General features: G+C 34.8%; 2 protein-coding genes across 5 annotated transcripts in view; one reads left to right on the forward strand and one right to left on the reverse strand.

Annotated features, from left to right (window-relative positions):
* LOC138706005 (uncharacterized) overlaps positions 1 to 9,361 on the forward strand; it is a 58,405-nt gene extending 49,044 nt beyond the window's left edge. The window contains exon 4 of the mRNA XM_069834883.1: positions 8,994 to 9,361. Within this exon, the coding sequence (XP_069690984.1) occupies positions 8,994 to 9,140 (147 nt within the window). The 3' untranslated portion in view covers positions 9,141 to 9,361. The remainder of the gene's footprint in view (positions 1 to 8,993) is intronic.
* The window catches only part of LOC138706004 (uncharacterized), an 843,117-nt gene that overhangs the window by 300,859 nt on the left and 521,943 nt on the right, over positions 1 to 20,315 (reverse strand). The window lies entirely within an intron of this gene.

Raw genomic sequence — 20,315 nt, forward strand, 5'->3', positions numbered from 1 at the left:
TGGGACCAGATAGATTTTATCGTTAATTTCAAACGCATTGAAGTATTGTAATTCTTGGCTGAGATAGAATTTATTTAGTCGTTAAGCTTATCATATGACAACAAAATAAACAATGGAAAAGTAAAAGTAGGAGGTGCAAGTGGAGAAATAGAAGGAAATTTGTTTTACAGCTGCTTTATTGCTGTAAAAGTCATACAATTTTCCGAAGCCGTACGCTAAGATTTTTCCAGACACTTTGAATTCGATGCTAAATTCTCTTTTATTAGGGTTAAATCGTGGTTATGACACAGGATCGCAATGACTGGGATTAATTTTCTTCGCAGATTTCATATTTCGCCGAGAATTAAAAGTTATTAGTCTTAGTCGATTGTGACAGACATGCATTATCAAACCATATCACAGACGTGGAGATCGATTTAGGGAGAGAGTCGGCCTGGGTATCGCAGTCGGTATAGCACTGGTCTTTTGTGCTCGAGGTTGCGGGTTTGATCCTGGCGCAGGTCGATAACATATAAGTGTGCTTAAATGCGACAGGCTCATGTCAGTAAATTTACTGGCATGTAAAAGAACTCCTGCGGGACAAAATTTCGGCACACTGGCGAAGCTGATATAATTTCGGCAGTTGCGAGCGTCGTTAAATAAATCATATTTTTCATATGGAGAGATGATGCAAACCCAGAGAGCATCGAGACAGGCACGCTTTGAAACTGAAACTAGATATATATCATTACAAAAGGATGGAATAACAAAGCTTTTAAGTTCTTGCACTCCTTTTTTCTTACATGAATTAAGTTCTTATGGTATTAAAAATATTGACTATTTCTTAAGAGATGTGTATTTTACGAATATACAGAAAACTCTTAAAATTACAATTTAAATTTGTTTGTTCTTTATCGTCTACAGCATTTTATGATTTTCGTGCTACTACTCCTACTAAGATTGCTATCTTCATTATTACAATTTCTCAACTTGCTATATTTGCTTTATTTTTCAGGACTTCACAAAATACATATTCCGAAATGAGTACATCAATGAAAGTGCAACAACTAGGCCTAATTATATTTTTAATAGTAATACTTCTTGAGAAATATGAATCAAAAGTAAGTACCTACCGGTATATTACTTCATATTTTATGTTATATGATACGAGATACAGTAAATGTTTAAGCTAGATTCCAGTCAAAAGACAATAATTTTACTAATTCAGTATAATTTATATTCTTATTACTTATTATGACATATTTTGTGACGCATAAGATATAATTTATTTTAACGTTCTGTTTAACGACTCTGTACCAACTGTGGTTATTTCTGTCGAAATTGGTAACAGCAAGTTGATATTTGACAAGATGTGTCCCTGGTTCTGCTATATGATTACCTGAAACTCGCCTTACAGCTCGAAGAAATCTCAGAAGAAACCTATCTAGCGAATCAGATGAAGCGGGGTTCGAAACCACGTTCTGTCTGCGTCAGAGTACAACTTCCGCATTTGCAAGCCCAGACCATACCGGTGACAAACAGATTAATTTTCTTTCTTTTAGCATTATGAAATTCGGCCACATTATTGTAAATAACTGCATTCGCATCTGGCTAAAATAAAAATAGAACAAAGTTGAATTTTTAATTGCAAATAAACTGTGAGTAAAATTTTCTTCGAAAGATTTTTCCTTAATATTAATTTTCTGTATGTACAGTTCCCAAACGTGTGAGTAGAGAAATGCGTAAAACAAAATTTAAGAGACATTCAGTCACTTTATATCAACCTAAATCTTCACACTCGAAAATTGAATCCGAATACGCAGATTCGAAGTCAAAAAACTCTGCTAATTGTTTGACATATTAGGTTATTTTAGCATAAAGATATTTATGAGTGTTGAACTTCAGAAACAATACATTTTCATCCAGTAAGTGTGTTTCTTACTTGTATATGAATTTATAAAACAGTGTTTAAAAACTACTAAATTACTAATAGCAAACATGAGCGCCACTGCGAAATTTATTAATATGAACTTTTGTGCTCCATTTTCAGTCAGGAATCACCCCCTGAAGTTTGTCGGTGGACTTAAAACTCACCCTGTATAGGTTATTTTGTCAGCAAACAATGTTATTATCAAACTCACTGAAGAAGTGTAAGAAATAACGGTGTAGTTGTATGTATGTAATGTTATAAACAATGAGGAAATCTTCCCTATGCAGTTATGATGGTCATTTTAAGATAAGTGATTAAAAACGAACACAACCAAGAAACATAGATTGCAAATGCGGGAGTCGTGCTCTGTTGAACAGCGGAATCAGAAGTAATTGAATGATAGGGCCTACTTATTCCAGAGTGTCACAGGACTTGTATCTGTAAAGATTCAATGAAGTGTACAGCTTTCAACATTCCAAATATTTGTGTGTTTGTAGACCATCTCAACATTCAACGTTGTCAACTGCGACACGAACTCATCTGAGGCGGACTTCAACTACGCTATGAACAATGGGCAGAGCATGGGACCAGTAAATGTGACTTCTGGAACGATTGATTTATATGAAAAGACCCAATCACAAGGAAACATACCCTCGGTGGGATATCCGGAAATGCACTAATAAGCAATCAAAAATAAAACTTAGAATAAGCCTTATGGAATTTTAATCGTTTTTAAAAACTTCCACCATCCATTGTGGATGGATTGATCACTTGGGTCAAACATTGGTATGCACAGTAGACCACGATATCATTATCTCAAGTGTAGCTGCCGGTGGAAGGGAGGAAGTACCTCTGCCTTTCCCTATACGCTTGTTTGGCTCAGATCTAGCCAAACATTGGTGTGTGCAGTAGACCATGATGACATCATCTCTGTAGTAGCCGGGAAAGGGAGGAAGTGCGTGTTTGGCCCAGGTCAATATTTCCAGTTATACATAAATTAACTTAAAGCGGGAAGACGGTGAAATGTGGCAAGAAGTCTGTAATCACTTCTTAAAATGTGGGGAACACGTTGCTCGACGTTCTATGTGTAATTATGCCCTTCCTTGCTGTTTCGACATCAAGTTGGCAGTTGTGGTTTTTAATTGGTACACCCTCTTGCTCAAAATAGGGACTACCATACCGGTACCGGTACTTTAATTGCGAAATTTTGTTATTTTGAAGAGCTTCGAATATTATCCACTACATGTTACAATATATCTGATTTAGAGCAAAATGGGTCTTCTATTTCCTGTAATCATATATATGCGTTTTTATACAAGCCAACTACACCAGCTTAGTGTTCCTGTTCACGCTTTATATAGGCCTACTGGTTTTATTTTATTGACTAGTGAGAAAAATTCACATTGAATTACAAATCCTGCGACAGTAGCTGTGTAAAATATTTGAGTAACAATAATTCAGTCCGGCTTCTACGAAATGTATATCAGTCTTTGATTAGACTTCGTGCAGTTTTCAGTCAGTATTCAGTGGCCGTAGTATAAATTTCAGTTCATACAGACTGAGCCGTAAGTAATGTCATTAATTTCAGGGAGTTATTCTTTGAGATATTTCAAACAAAAAATATCAATAAAATTTTGTTCGTTTTTGCTTCCTTTTCGATATAAAAATTATTTTATATGAAAGATTTTGAAAAAAGGACTATCTATATCTAATACTTTGATGTTTATGTATTCAAACAGCGGACTTTACGTATACATAATATATTATATACAGTGAAACCTGTTCAAGACGGAAGTGACATGGTCCTCATTTTTTTTTCCGTTGTGGACAGGTTTCCGTGTTATTCAGGTGTGAGTTAAAATGGAATATTTTATCATTTGCATAAATGAAAAACAAAATGGCATGCCGCAATCTGTAGGAATTACAAAATATTCCGTTTAACACTACTGTCATTAAATCAGCTTCCTGTCACTTATTTAATTTGTGAATAAGCTTGATGAAAATCTCATTTCGTGTATAAATTTATCGTAACTCACTCATTAAACACTGTAAAGTTTATTAATTACACTAAATTTAATATCTAACACTATAATATAATACTGTACTGTATATCAAAGCACATTATTTAATTGGACTAGGAGCCTAGAAGCCTTGAATTGTGGATTATTTAATTTCTTTGCCAGTTCAAGGGTTTTCTTTGCAGAATAGGTCCAGAAATTTGCGTGATCTTTGAAAGGGCAAAAACAATCCACTCCCACAACAGTTCATTTATTTCTATGTTACCAGTTGTTTTCTCTTTCTTTTTATGTCACCATTATTGACCGCAAGCCACTCACTCATGATACGGCCTTTATTTTTGAAAGTGTTAAGTTACATCTGAGTTTTCCATTCATAAATTTCAACATTATTTTCCATACTCGTCGTTTCTCATTTTCCTCGATAACTTTTACTTCATCAATTAATGATAGTGCAACATTTTTACGCAACTTTTTTTTTATCACGAAATCGCTAATACACTTGCGTTCTACCCAGCTACGACTATACAGGGGTGAAGAATTGAACATCTTTGAAGGGACTCGTCTGCCTAGTCAATAGGGTAATAAAATTCATGACCACCAGGCCAACACACCCTCGCACCCTCACAAATTTTACAAAGAATACTTGTTTTTATTTTAGTGACCTACTAGTATTTCGTACATTACTTGAAAGCACATACTGTTTCAAAATATAGTTTACATTAAAGTAGTATGTCCAAAATATTATTTCCGTTTTGAACAGTAGCAGACAGTTTCCGTTTCCGCGTTGGACAGTTTCCGTTTTATTCAGGAAAAATTACACATAATACATTTGAATTTCTCCAGGACCATTAAATTGTTCCGAAATAGACAGGATTCCGGATTATTCAGGTTCCGATTTGAACAGGTTTCACTGTACTAGCTTAAATTACCCGGCGTTGCCCGGGTTTTAAATTTTGGTTTATTTCTAAATAAACTGTTTGTTAGACTTATCGGAAACCTCGGTAAGGGAACTATATAAAACCAAAACGAACCATATTTACTTATGCTTTCTCCTCCCTAGTGACGAATATTAAAGAAAGTGCCACGAATATCCAAAGAAACTGACTAATCGAAATAATTCCATCTCACCTATGAATAGAGTTTTAACAACATCAAGACCTTATGCTACAGGGATATTTAAGATATTTAACATTGTGATTGATGATAATATTTATCGTACCACGGCATTATGCATTATTAAACCTTTCTGCCCACAATATATTTAATTTCCTTCAAGGCCAAACTACAATCTGCAACGGATGGATTCTATCAAATACATAGATTTCGGGTGTTTTGCAGTAACGGAGACTATACTCATCAGAATTCACTCTCCTGGAGAAGGCAATGTAGAACACTACCACAACAGAAAATCATATTTTTCTATAAACGGCCAAGTCATTAGTGGCCATAACTTATTAATAAGAAACGGGTTAACAGTAACAGTAAAATAGGCTCTATATTATTATTGCAATATTATAATATTGTAATATTATCACAAATATTACTATAACTTATAATAATTGCTTAAAATCGATTGGCTATAATAGCAATACGTGGGATAAAAACATTATCGTCTTTCGTTTTAGCAGTTAATATTGCCACTCATATTACGTTTCGCATGAATTTTTGACACAAATTATTGTTAGTGCATAATTTTGGTGAGTCAATATTTCGCAATAGTAAGTCTACTATGGCTATTCAATATTAAGTAAATTTTGTGGTAGCAATCCTTGTAGTTTGAAAGAATTCTAGAATTCAATTGGATAAAACAGTCTGCTCACTATCTACAAAATTGCATCGAGGAATTCATAATACGGTCCTGGACTGCGTAAAGATACTTATTGCATGAATTATCTAGTTTTAGCCTTCATGATGTGTAACAACAATGCAATTTAATTTCGTGTTAAAATTTCCAAGGCCTCGTGAAAGTCTATGTTGAATACAACATACAATAATAAAGAACAATTGACTGTAGAAGATTTTGCATTTTAATATAATACATGAATATTTGATCTATTTATTTTTATTTTTTATACCAGCCGTACCCGTGCGCTCCGCTGCACCTGTTAGAAATAAATATAAAGTAATTACAAAATTAAAATAGGACGTTTGATCCAGGGAACAACTTTTACAACAGCGCAAGATAATCTGCTTCGCTCATTACCCAACTTTTTTTGCATTACATTTATTGCATATATACTCGTATTTTATGTATTTTAACACGATTCAATTCAGCATAGTTAAAATTTGAATTATAAAATAATGGATTGCTAAGCTAACGTACTATTACTGCATACTAAATCAATACACTCTCGTTGTTCGTTAATTCTCTGACATTAAAATGAGTGTACATAAATATTATTTTAAGAAATACAGAAAACGAATGTACAAAATAGCCTATCAAATTTTCTGTGCATAAGAAGCTATTTTAATCTTACCTGTCCCCGATTTACTCAGAAGTTACTGTAATAACATTATAGCATTATGTCCATCTAGAGAAACTACACTTTCCAATGGTGAAATAATAATTAATTATACAAATCGGTTAATTTAGCTTCTGATATTACTTCATACAAACACAGAAACATTCTCTGTAGGCTATGTTTAATAGCTTTCGATTGTTGATCTCCAAGGCCCCTGTTTCGATTGTTGTTGTCCAAGGCCTCTTATGGACGAAGTCATTTGTTCTTAATTCATTGCACCGTCTTAGATGGCGTTATTTTAATTTTAAAACTCATTTATCTCATTAAATATCAGTTCTATAAAAATTTTGTAAAGAATAAAACTTATCGGAAATCATTTTGAAAGAAACTTTTGTTATGTAATATTTTTTACAAAAGTCAATAATAAGCGAGATATTTGGATTTATTTAATTCAGGCCCCTTTATAACCCTCCTTTTAAATAAAGTATTTTGAATGCCATATAGCCTAAAATCTAAGTTACAACGAACTTAATTTACATTCCAATTTTCATATAAATCGGTTCAGCCATTATCGCGTGAAAAGGTAACAAACATACAGACAGACATATAAACAAAAATTTCAAAAACGCGATTTTCGGTTTCAGGGTGGCTAATTATATATGTTAGGACCAATTATTTGTGGAAAATCGAAAATTACCAGAAAAATTTCGGCTACAGATTTATTATTAGTATAGATAGCCTATATTTAATTAATTTAACTTCCATTTGCACAATTTTAATGTAGCTTATGTTCTTCTCCTGGTTATGAAGGTTAAATGTGCAAACTTTGGCATATATCGGTCAAAGCGTGTAGATTTGTATAGAGAACATACACACTCACATACATACATACATACATACATACATACATACATACATACATACATACATACATACATACATACATACATACATACATACCGACATTCAATTTTATATATTAAGATATATGAAGATCTTCCTCGGAAAAGGGTGTAACATCAAATTAATTAATTATGTGACTTCGGTGAAAAAGTAATTTTTAAGCATTCGTTTATAACAATAAAATATCATTGCATCCAATAGCTAAATAAACTTGTATCTCTGATCAGTTAAATGGTTCGCTAGTAAATATGTCCCTGAAATTATTTCCTTTTCTCCTGAAACGTGTATTATAGATTTGTCGGTTACACCCTTATTCTATTGAAGTGTAAAAGTTTATTAGAAATAATAATAAGGAACTTTTATTTTGGAAATTGAGGAAAATTAAAAATTAAAAATAATTGTGATAAAGACGCACGAGATCATAGTGGATTAAGAGACAAAGCGCCCATGTCATAAGATTACCACTTCTGCTTTAAACATATTACTAGCTGCAGTAGGAACATTGCACCTGAATCATGCAAACAACACAGTAAATATGTTTCGCGGTTATCTGTTTCATACATGACTCACAAACTAATATGTTATATACAAGGTCATAAATATCTTCTCCGTTTTAATTGTTATCCTGTGTAAACAAGGACAGGTATTTCCCCTTGTCACAATACTACATCCTCTACTGAACAGAAATTCCTTACAGCTGTAGGCTTTCTGTGCACAAACGATGTGTTAAGAGATGCACATTAAATTTAATTTTCTCATTAGGAAGGTATGTTAGCGTATATTATAAAATGTTAATAGATATTTGAATTAATGAGGTGATGATATCTTCCTGAGATTTAACTTACTGTTCCTTTGATTATTTAACAAGTTTATTTTCAGAAAGTAATGGATGTTCCATTTTTGCTCAAAATGTCTTTGAAAATATGCTCCGTAAATGGTGATAACTCTTCGTGAATCATTGTGTATATAAAAGCAGTGCACATAGGGTCACGAGATGTTCTCCTACATTCGTAGATAATCTCTCATTTTTAATTGTCCCAGGAGAATAAACATCCTCATTTTTGTCCCGGAAAATGACTATATCGCTTGAAGTTTATTTTATTTATTGCATTAACATTTTACTTGTATACAATATATTTTCCACGCACTCTTGCGATTGATCCAGATTTCTGGAGGTGTCCCCTTCTGGACTAGAATTGGTATGGCTACCCTAAATGCAAGGAACATGAGTTAAGATTGTTGACGTTACATTATTAACTCTGGACTGCTCACGCTTTTATGGACTCATTACTGGAGTATGTTGTCACCACACGACTTTTCTCTCCTTCCTTCAATACAGATAATTGAAACTTTTATTGCCGTTGAATAGCTCAAGGTATTATTAGATTATTAGACTAAACTACAGAAGAAAATGGGGTCATTTGGAATAATGACTAACCCACGGGAGCATTGCAGAGTTAAGGGCAATCTACTACATTTATGATCATTTAAACAAAAGATAAAATAAGTTAGTGGAAATGTGGAGCGAAGGTGGTGAAAAATGTTTTAGCCTAATCTTTGAGAAAAAGATAATTCTTTAAACCTTAACTACATATTATTATTATTATTATTATTATTATTATTATTATTATTATTATTATTATTTACCATTTCATATTATACAGCGAAATTTCATAAATAAATAATTATGTTTATTTTCAGTGGTTATACATCCGCACCAGGATGAATTTAGCCAACAGCAGCTTCCCTGTACTACCGGCTACGGAAAAAGTCATATTCGAAGTGAATTTTGTCAACGGTAACACCACCACCTGCAAGCGCTACTACTTCAGTTTTGTCAATTTTTAGATTAGACGAAAGAGACTGAACTATCACTGTGATTCAAGAACGCACAAATTCAATATAGCATTAGCGCATGTATTATGAAGAGGAGATCGTTCTTTTTACAGGAAGGGTGAAAGAAAAGACATGAAAAATGAACTGTGCACAATATTCACTCTCGAGAAATGTCAAATATTTGTCTTCATGTGACAAAACATTTAAGTAATAAATAAAGTTTTATCACTTTTTTCTTCTGTTATCCTTTCCATCCATTTCCTTTCTTCCAGTTCTCCTTCCTTTCTTCCCGTCCCAACCAATTCTATTTTCTTTCTTCCTTTCTCACCTCTCTTTCTTCCTTCTTTCACTATTTTCTCTCTCTTTTTCAGATATTTCTCTCTTCCTTTTTTTCATTTTTCTCTTTGTTAATCTCTCTTCTAGTTCCCTCTCTCTTTCACTTTAAGTATCCATTTTCTCTTTCTTTTCATTTATTTATATCTTATCATCTTACTTTCTTCTTTTATTTTCACTTCTATATTATATTCTTAATTTGATTCTTTTCGTTCCTCGTGGTTCTTTTCCACATTTCAGTTTTCTTTTCTCTCCTCTTCTACCTATTACACAAATTTGTTCTCGTTCCTTTCTCCTCTAATTTTGTATTGTATTCTTCTCTTTTATTTCCATGCCTCCTCTTCATCTACACATATATTTTTATCAGTTTTTCAGATTTGAAGTCGTGTTAATTATAGCCAGATTAATTTTTCAACGCGAGCTTGATTTTGCTTGGATTTCCAATTAATTCTTAATTAAGACTGGTTTCATTGTGAAAGATGTTTGTTGTAAAATGTTAGTTATTTGAGTACCCTAATGAAGATGGTGGCAGATGACGTGAATATGTTAGGAGAAAATCCACAAACTTCAGAAAAACACGGGACTTTTACTTGAAGCAAGTAATGATATAGGTTTAGAAGTAAATCCCCCCCCCCCAAAAAAAAACCCAAAGTATATGATTATGTTTCGTGACCAGAACATAGTACGAAATGGAAATATAAAAATTGTAAATTTATTCTTTGAAAAGGTGGAAAAATTAAAATGCCTTGAAGCAACAGTAACAAGTAGAAATGACACTCAAGAGGGAATTAAATACAGAATAAGCACGGGAAATGCCTATTATTATTCGCTTGAGAAGCTTTTGCTTTCAAAAAAACTGAAAGTTAGAATTTATAAAACAGTTATATTAGCGGATTGTTCCGTATGGTTGTGGAACTTGGATTCTCAGTTTGAGAGAGGAACAGAGGATGTTCGAGAATAAGGTATTTTGGAAAATATTTGGGTCTAAGAAGAAAGAATTTACAGAATAATGGAGAAAATTACACAACGTAGAGCTGTACGCATTGTACTCTTCACCTAACATAATTAGGAACATTAAATCCAGACATTTGAGATGGGCAGGGCATATAGCACGTATGGGTGAATTCAGAAATGCATATGTAAGATCTGAGGGAAAAATATCTTCGGGGAGGCCGACATGTAGATGGGAGGATAATGTTAAAATGGATTTGAAGGAGGGTATGATGGTAGAGACTGGATAAATCTTGCTCAGGATAGGAACCGATTTGAGGCATATGTGAGGATTCTTTAAAAGCCATTTGTAAGTAAATAATGAAGAAGATGACGAAGAAGAATATACCAAGTTCTTCATTGCGAATTATATTCGAGAAGTGAGTTTCGTCGATTAGACCTCAGATATTACAACCAATGTTGCGAACACGCAAACTGAAATTTCTGGTCTGTCTGATAACAATTAATCAGCTTGGTAAGTACGAACAAAGTAAAAAATGAAAAGATACAAGATAAATTATCTGGAATTGTATTACATAAAATTGGTTAAAGAAACACGTCGTCGAATGCAGCGAGATTTATGCATTGATGAGTTTTAATCTTCCGTCAAAATATGTGATTATGACGGTATTTTGATGTTGCGCTTCAGACTCACGTTGTGAGAGGGGAAAAACAGGAATTTCCTTCTGCCGTAATTTCCTGTTCTGATGGTAAAAAATCTGTATTTTTGTATGAATTAGCTCTGAGCGTGTAGCAACCAAACTAATGGCTATTTTAGTGCCCAATTATCCTATCGGAATTTTATCCGATTGAAATAATTAACGACTGATGAGGAATTGCTGGATCTAATGGGAACTGCTTTAAAGGTCACTAGTTACAAATCCTGACAAATGGGATTTTAGGTTACGGTTATAACAGGGAAGTACACAATATATTGCTATGACATATCATTTTCTTCACTGGATGATGTCAGTTTTACATTTTATGGACGGAAAACGTTTTCATTAAAGACGGTCATCATTCCGAATATACTCTTCTTCTTCTAATATAATTGAAGTTGCACACAAATCTTCAGTAGTCAGATATAACTTCTTTTATGCCATCCTAGCATTATAAACAAGTTGTTACTACATCGAATATCGTTCATAATTGGCTTATTATGGCACGCGTGCCGATAAAAACAATGACGCATTAACTATGACGTAATACCGGAACGTTTGGATCGGGATGTATCTCATCTACGCGCCGTGTAACACGAAATGAAATGCAAGACACAAGGTAACGTATCATTTATTTCCAATTTTAACAATTTTGTATCACTTTTGTAATGTCACATAAAACAGTTCTGTGGTCCAGAGAAACTGTATTAACAAAATAAAAGAGTATTATATTATATTAATGTACCGAAGTACATATGATGTTTCCATACAGATATTCTGCGTCATCGTACGATGAAAGAGGAGTGGAACGCAGAAAAATTCTCTCCGGCACCGGGATTTGAACCCGGGTCTTCAGCTCTACGTGCTGATGCTTTATCCACTAAGCCACACCGGATTCCCATCCCGATGTCGGATCGAATCCTCTCAGTTTTAAGTTCCACCTCTTGGGTTCCCTCTAGTGGCCTGCCCTCTGCACTACGTCATAAATGTCTATGAACGTAGGACATCTATGACGTAGTGCAGAGGGCAGGCCATTAGAGGGAACCCAAGAGGTGGAACTTAAAACTGAGAGGATTCGATCCGACATCGGGATGGGAATGGCTTAGTGGATAAAGCATCAGCACGTAGAGCTGAAGACCCGGGTTCAAATCCCGGTGCCGGAGAGAATTTTTATCCGTTCCACTCCTCTTTCATCGTAAAATAAAAGAAGATTTGTAATATAACCTGCAAGGTCATCCATTCTTTTTTACTCAATGTCAATGTCAGGCACAACTAATCGATACGAACATATGAAGACAGTTTGTCAGCTATGGATCTCGAATTTCTGTCATAGTTTATTTTCTACAATTTATAATGCTAAGATGCCATAAATAATAAATAAATAGTAAAGTGCTGTATTCAACTCGTGGATAATCTTATTTTAATACTATATTATTATTTTTTATTTTAATACTATATTATTATTATTATTATTATTATTATTATTATTATTATTATTATTATTATTATTATTATTATGATACTCGTCAATATTGTCGCACTCACTATCGTTCGTAAGACAAACATTCACTCATGCCATAATCAAGATTATCCACTTGTTGCATAAATATTACAAGTCGTATATTGCCCGAATAATTTGTTGTATGATATGAAAACTCGCATAAATGACGTGCATGAAACGCAACGTGCCGGAAACGATCCATGCATGATAATAATGAACAGACCTTTAAAGATGTATGCAATCCTTATCACGGCTTTCTCCTGAAGGGAAGTAAGCTCGTGTCGTAAATTTAGGACACGTAAAAGAACTCTATCAGAGGGCTTCAGGAAAAACTATTGGGTCATTTCTCTCCAAAGTTTAATTTCGACGCTGGATAACGTGTTTTGCTAAAACGTCAGTATATAATTTACTATACCACAACAATACACTGACAACGTAAATTACTTATGCTAGAAACGGGAATTCGAACGTAGGACTGTTGTTTCTATGCAGTGTTGGAGCTGCGCCATAGCCACTGATATATCGCTTTAATCAGTCAAATGTATTCCTTTTCCACATCCCACTCTCACGTTTTATAATTCAAGTCTTTGTGAGGTTTGACCATTATATACAGGCAGCATGACCTATGAATTTAAACGGAATGTTCGGTACGATGAAATTTGAACGATATTCGCTACTAGCTAAAACTTAAATATTTTAGGAGGTGATAGTATGCATCAAAACAAGAAAAAAAATTCTAATAAACATGGGTTCTACAACACATACTTTCTAAGATCTGAACACTTGCTCATAGCAGGTGCTCAATGTGACGTCCATTTACGGCAATGCGTTCATCGCCCTACAATACAGCACACTACCAGATAATCATACCGTAGTTGACACCCCTGGTATGCAATAATGATACGTCACAAGGAATACTGAAAACAAGAGTCTGGTTGCGGATATGAGCGGGGTTCAGCAGAGATGGTGTTGTGAAATTTCTTAATCAGCATTTGTGGGCTGATAAAAATTCTCATGCAGTTGAAGAAAATAAGGCATCAGCACCGATTCTCAATCAACTTATGAACAGGCGTTCTTGGTGATAGATTAATAGGGCCATACGTGCTACCACAGAGATTAACTGGGGCTCGTTATCAGGACTTTCTTATTAACATATTGCCTACCTTGCTGGAGTATGTACCATGTCAGCGAAGACTACAGATATGGTTCATGCATGATGGCACATTAGCATATTTTTTCCGCAATGAACATAACATCTGACGCTGATATTTCAGGACCGCTGGATTATTGGGGAGGCCTCACACCTTGGCCTGCTCTTTCCCCAAACCTAAATCCCGTAGACTTTTGGTTATCGAGAACAACCAAGTCAATTTCAAAGAGTGCGTGATTCTTTACGCCGAAGGGCAGAGGAATGCATTGCCATGAATGGACGTCACATTGAGCACTTTCTATGAACAAGTGTTCAGATCTCAGAAAGTATGTGTTATAGGATCCATGTTTATTAGACATTATTTTCTTGTTTTAATGCATACTAGCACCTCCTAAAATACTGTATACTTTTTTTTAACACTCTGTAGAGGCTTACATATTGAGTTTTAAGTAAACAGTATAAATGTAACGCTTAATTGAACAGAAACTTCTGCATTCGCCAATAAATACGGGAAGTAAAACTATTTTAATACTGTAACCAATATAAATGAATTAAATTTCTGTACTCCAATAAGAAGAGAGGATTCTGTAAATGTTGAGTTAGACATGCTACCATACTACAATTTGTAGGTATTCCACATCAATTCCGAAAACTGAAGAATAAAAGATACAACTCCTAGATATAATACTTTGTCTTCTTCTTCTTCTTCTTCTTCATTAGCCCCTTTTGCTGCTAAGTGTCGGGGCACCTCGTTTTGTCCATTTCAATCACTCTTCTCGACCTCGGCTCATTCTCTTCAACTCCATCATAGTTTTCCCACGCTTCATTCCAACTTTTTCTATTCTATCCTACCATGTGTTTCTCGGCCGTCCTATTCCTACTCTGCCCTCCACCCTCATTTCCATCGCCTACTTCGCTTTCGTGTCCTCACTTATTCTATTCACATGTCCAAACCACTTCACTGGCGCTCCTCTACCACCTCACAAATTGCCTTTTTTGTTCTACCTCCTCTCGTATTCTCTCATTGCGTATCCTGTCTTTTCTAGTTTTTCCCATTATTCGTCTCAGATATTTCATCACTATAACTTGTAATCTGTTAAGACGTTTATCCTAGAGTGGTAAACTTTCTGTGCCGAACAACATAATGGGGACACGGATGGAGTTATAAAACTGCATTTTAGTTTTTATGCGGAGTTCTCTCTTACTCATTAATGAGTTGCTCATTTGATAATATACTGAGGCTGCCGTCTTCGTTCGATTCATTACTTCCTGTGCTATTCTCCCATCACTGTTTAATGTAATGTTAGTGCCTAGATACTCATATGTTTCAACTCTCTATAATTGTATACATTATTTTAATGTACCGAAGTACATATGATATTTCCATGCAGATATTCTGCGTCATCATACGATGAAAGAGTAATGGAACGGAGAAAAATTCTCTCCGGCACCGGGATTTGAAACCGGGTTTTCAGCTCTACGCGCTGATGCTTTATCCACTAAGCCACACCGGATACCCATCCCGGTGTCGGACAGAATCGTCTCAGTTTAAGTTCCAACTCTTGGGTTCCCTCTAGTGGCCGCCCTCTGCACTACGTCATAGATGTCTATGAACGTAGGACTGAAGTCCACACATGTGCTGAGGTGCACTCGTTATGAGTGACGGAATAAGCGTCGGATCCCGGCCAACTAGTCACTCATAACGAGTGCACCTCAGGACATGTGTGGACTTCAGTCCTACGTTCATAGACATCTATGACGTAGTGCAGAGGGCGGCCACTAGAGGGAACCCAAGAGTTGGAACTTAAACTGAGACGATTCTGTCCGACACCGGGATGGGTATCCGGTGTGGCTTAGTGGATAAAGCATCAGCACGTAGAGCAGAAAACCCGGGTTCAAATCCCGGTGCCGGAGAGAATTTTTCTCCGTTCCATTACTCTTTCATCTCTAATTGTTTTCCATCACATGTTACATTTAGATCTTCATTTTGTTTGTCCTCTTTAGTCATGCCGTTTCATTACACTCCTCCACTGCCTGTTGGAGCTTTTTGGGTGTGTCTCATATTAAAACGATATCATCAGCATATAGTATAGCTTGAAGATATGTTAGTCGTAACCTCCACATGCCTAATTTCGTTCTATGGGTTCGTCGCTTACAAATTTTTGCAGTTTCGTCTAACAAGCAAATATTCTGATGGGGGCAGATAAAAAAGTTATTTTTTTCTTCCACCATGTTAATAATGTCACAAGAAGTGCTTATACAAATGTTGAGCACTACACCGCAATTATGACAGCCGTAAGAAAATAAGTTCGCCAGAAAGAAAACACAATTTCATTGTAAAAATTTATTAGAACACACACAGCAATTTTTTAGCTATTTTTCAACATATTTCCCACTAGAACTGAGACATTTTGTCATATCATGGGATCGACAGAGAGGTGCAGACGTTGTCAAACGCTAGTTCCGATCCCAGGCGGCTGACTTGTACGACACAAGGATAAAAAAAATTGATCCCATGGTATGACAAATGTCTTAGTGGGGGATATGTTGACAAACAGCGCAACAATTGCTGTATCTGTTTCAATAAATCTTTCCAGGCAATTCTACTTTTTTTTCGTAAACGTCCCCAGGGAAAATCACTTTCTGGACAACCTATTAATTGCGGTCGTGTGGCCAAAATTTGTATAAGCACTTCTTTTCACATTATTAACATGGTGGAAAGAAAAAAATATATATTTTTTTTTTATTTGCCCCCATCAGAATGTTTGCTTGTAAGACGACATTGAATAGGATTGTGCTAAGGCGTCTCCCTGCTTTATACCTTTCGCAATATTGAACTCTCCTGAAAGTTTGATATTTTGTACTTACCTTTATTTCTTCTTTATAGCGTTAAGTCCCTCTTTAAAAATGGAAGTTAATCTATCTTCTACGCAATATTTCGGAATTTCAGAATCATTGTGATCCAACTCTATAAGGAAACAGAGCAAGAATGCACTTCATTTTGCTCTAAAAATTTATATTTAAAAATTATATTCATAAATAATTGAAATTTCTTCACACAAAATGTTTGTCCTGAATAACTTATCGCTACGTAGCCTACTTTGCAAAACTAATGAAATCGTGTCTGTTATGTAAACAGTGCAAAAAATTAAAGAATTTTTTGTTACGTAAATTTGACTTCGGTTGCCATGGGAATGCTACGTCATATCCGATAAACTGAAGAATGTGAACAAGTTCATTCCTATACACAAGTGGCTAAATAACAATAACATTTAAGGGATATTTTCGTGTGTGTGTGTGTGTGTGTGTGTGTGTGTACATAGGTATACCAGTTAATTGATAATAATTGTCTGAGGCTCAAAAACAATTCTTTATTTGTCCCCTTAATAGTACATTCTGTTTTAATCTATTATTACTACTATTATTATTTTATTGCAGGATTGACTGTTCAGTAAATTGTATATCTGGCAGTAAATTTTATTTACTTATCCTAATTACATTACCCTTATTCTTGTACAGACGTTACTCGAAATCACAGGAATTTTCTCAAATGTTGTACCATATTTTCTGTAAAAAAATTACTTTAAATTGCAAAAAAATCGTCAGAATTGTGTCCTCTTTGAAAATGATTTAAAATCTAAGGAGGAATGGCTCACCAAAATGTACAGCTCCTTTTGTACATAATAAAGGATTAGTCATCAAAAACCATGACCATTAACCGGAGCAATTTCAGTCATAGTAACAATAAAACAAATAATGAAGTGCTTTCAGCAGGGAGCCTATTACAGTCAGCTGTAAAAACCCACTTTCGGATGACTTTGTCCAATAAATGTTCCATCTTGAACAGTTGCTTTCACGGTGCTGTTAGGTAGTAAGATAAATACTACTTACTACTTACTGGCTTTTAAGGAATCCGGAGGTTCATTGCCGCCCTCACATAAGCCCGCCATTGGTCCCTATCCTGAGCAAGATTAATCCAGTCTCTATCATCATATCCCACCTTCCTCAAATCCATTTTAATATTATCTTGCCATCTACGTCTCGGCCTCCCCAAAGGTCTTTTCCCCTCTGGCCTCCCAACTAACACTCTATATGCATTTCTGGATTCGCCCATACGTGCTACATGCCCTGCCCATCTCAAACGTCCGGATTTTATGTTCCTAATTATGTCAGGTGAAGGATACAATGCGTGCAGCTCTGCGTTGTGTAACTTTCTCCATTCTCCTGTAACTTCATCCCTTTTAGCCCCAAATATGTTCCTAAGAACCTTATTCTCAAAAACCCTCAATCTCTGTTCCTCTCTCAAAGTGAGAGTCCAAGTTTCACAGCCATACAGAACAACCGGTAATATAACTGTTTTATAAATTCTAACTTTCAGATTTTTTGACAGCAGACTAGATGACAAAAGCTTCTCAACCGAATAATAACAGGCATTTCCCATATTTATTCTGCGTTTAATTTCCTCCCGAGTGTAATTTATATTTGTTACTGTTGCTCCAAATATATATATATATATATATATATATATATATATATATATATATATATATATAGGTAAAATCTGATTATGAAAAAATTTAATCATTTCATATTTATAAAACTTTTAATACCTTTACGGATTTTCACCAATATCAAAGAAACATTAGAAAGAACTACAGGCCATCGGCATAGCTCAGTCGGTTAAGGCGCTTGCTTGCCGATCTGGAGTTGCGCTCGACCGCGGATTCGATTCCCGCTTGAGAGCTAGTAACATAGTTGGGTTTTTTCCGAGGTTTTCCTCTACTTTGAGGGGAATGTCAGGTAATCTATGGCGAATCCCCAGCCTCATCTCGTCAAATACCATCTCGCTATCATGGATACCATTGACGCTAAATAACCTAGTAGTTGATACAGCGTCGTTAAATAACCAACTAAAAACAATTATAATAGCACTATGTTATGGGGAATTTGTGAACAAAATAGTAGCATACATCTACTTAAACTGCATATTTTATAACAAATCAAGTTTGTTCAAGTTTTTGTAATTTCAGAACGTTTTAGACAGCCATATCTAATAGTGGATCTTCCAACGCTAAACTATTTTACTATTTTATGTTAGCGTGCAAAAAATACTTCTAGCACTAGTTTCAAAAGTATTTTTAACACCGACTTTCAAGTGCATGCACCGATTGTCAATTGCCACCAGTTACCCACCAGATGTCACATGATAGCAGTCGCAAGCGTCAATAAAGCAGTTTAAATAATGCGAGAAATACTTTTAGAAACAAATATTCTGAATTAAGAAATATAAACGAATTAAATATATTGCTTCAAAGACCATTATATTGATAACCATACGATTTTACTACCGGTAACACACTTGTCAGAATTTACGGCAAGTAAATTAAAGTTTAAGTTTAAAATATTATTTGAATAAGTGGAAAGGATCTTCCCGTTGTACTCATTAAATTAAATTAAGTAAATTTTACTTTGAACATTCTTTATCTTGCACCACTGGACAGATCTGTCGTAAGATATAAGTTATCATACATATCGGTTTCCTAACTTTTATTTTTCTGTTAGTAATTCCAATGTTACTCTCCCACAGCTTCTTTTAATTTCTCCGGTTTACTTTCAGAATTATTAATTTTCGAACGAGAGTTGAAACTCCAGCCATAAAGTTTAATAAATTTACCACTAGATTACATGAAATTCCTTACCTATCAAGTCGATGGGAGAGCGGGTCTATATTTCCTGCGGACGTTGAAACTGTATACTTTTTAGTTCAGTGTAACTTGCGAACAGGCTCTGGGGTATAAGGTAAAGTGGAAACATCACTTCAGCACTGTTGGCACAGAGAGTTGAATATACTTACCAAAAACGTATTCGTTGATTTGGAGTAGGCGTTTTAGGGCAATATTAAGCAATTATCGGAAATAAGAGCTTGACGATTTCATTTGAGGCAGGAAAATGGAATTTCTGGTCTGTTTAGTCTTTAAAGAAATAGACTGAGAATTGACGATCTGGAAAATTTAATCTTCATGAAAGACCATATCTACATTTCTATAAAACAATTAGTTGCATGGATCTTTGGCGATCGTTTTATCAGTAGGTACTTTAGAAAAATAAGGCCTCCACAATCTCCAGCTCTCAATCCGGTCGGCTTTTGTTTGTGGTGTTACTTTAAAGAACTTCTTTTGTGGGACTCCCATCAACCCTACAACAACTGAAAGATGTTATCTTACAAATAATTGAGAATATTCCAAGACGCTGTGTACAAAATGCTGTGCAAGGTGTCGCAGAAAGAATGATTTTTTGTTGAATAAGAGAATGGCGGACATATTTCCAATGTTTTGTAAAAGCCAAATCCCATTGTTTGCCTAATTCAACGATGTTTTTTGTTTTTTTTTACCTAAAATGTTATAATACTTGTAACAGTTTAAAATTTAAAGTTTCTTAAATGTTCTTATATATCAATATTTCATGTGATTTTTTCCTTTCCGTTATATTATTGACCAAAAGGAGAAAAAGAAGTTGGCTAGGTCACTGGCTAAGAAGAAATTTCCTACTAAAGG

The sequence above is a fragment of the Periplaneta americana genome, chromosome 9, assembly GCF_040183065.1.
Source record: "Periplaneta americana isolate PAMFEO1 chromosome 9, P.americana_PAMFEO1_priV1, whole genome shotgun sequence".
Taxonomy (NCBI): domain Eukaryota; kingdom Metazoa; phylum Arthropoda; class Insecta; order Blattodea; family Blattidae; genus Periplaneta; species Periplaneta americana.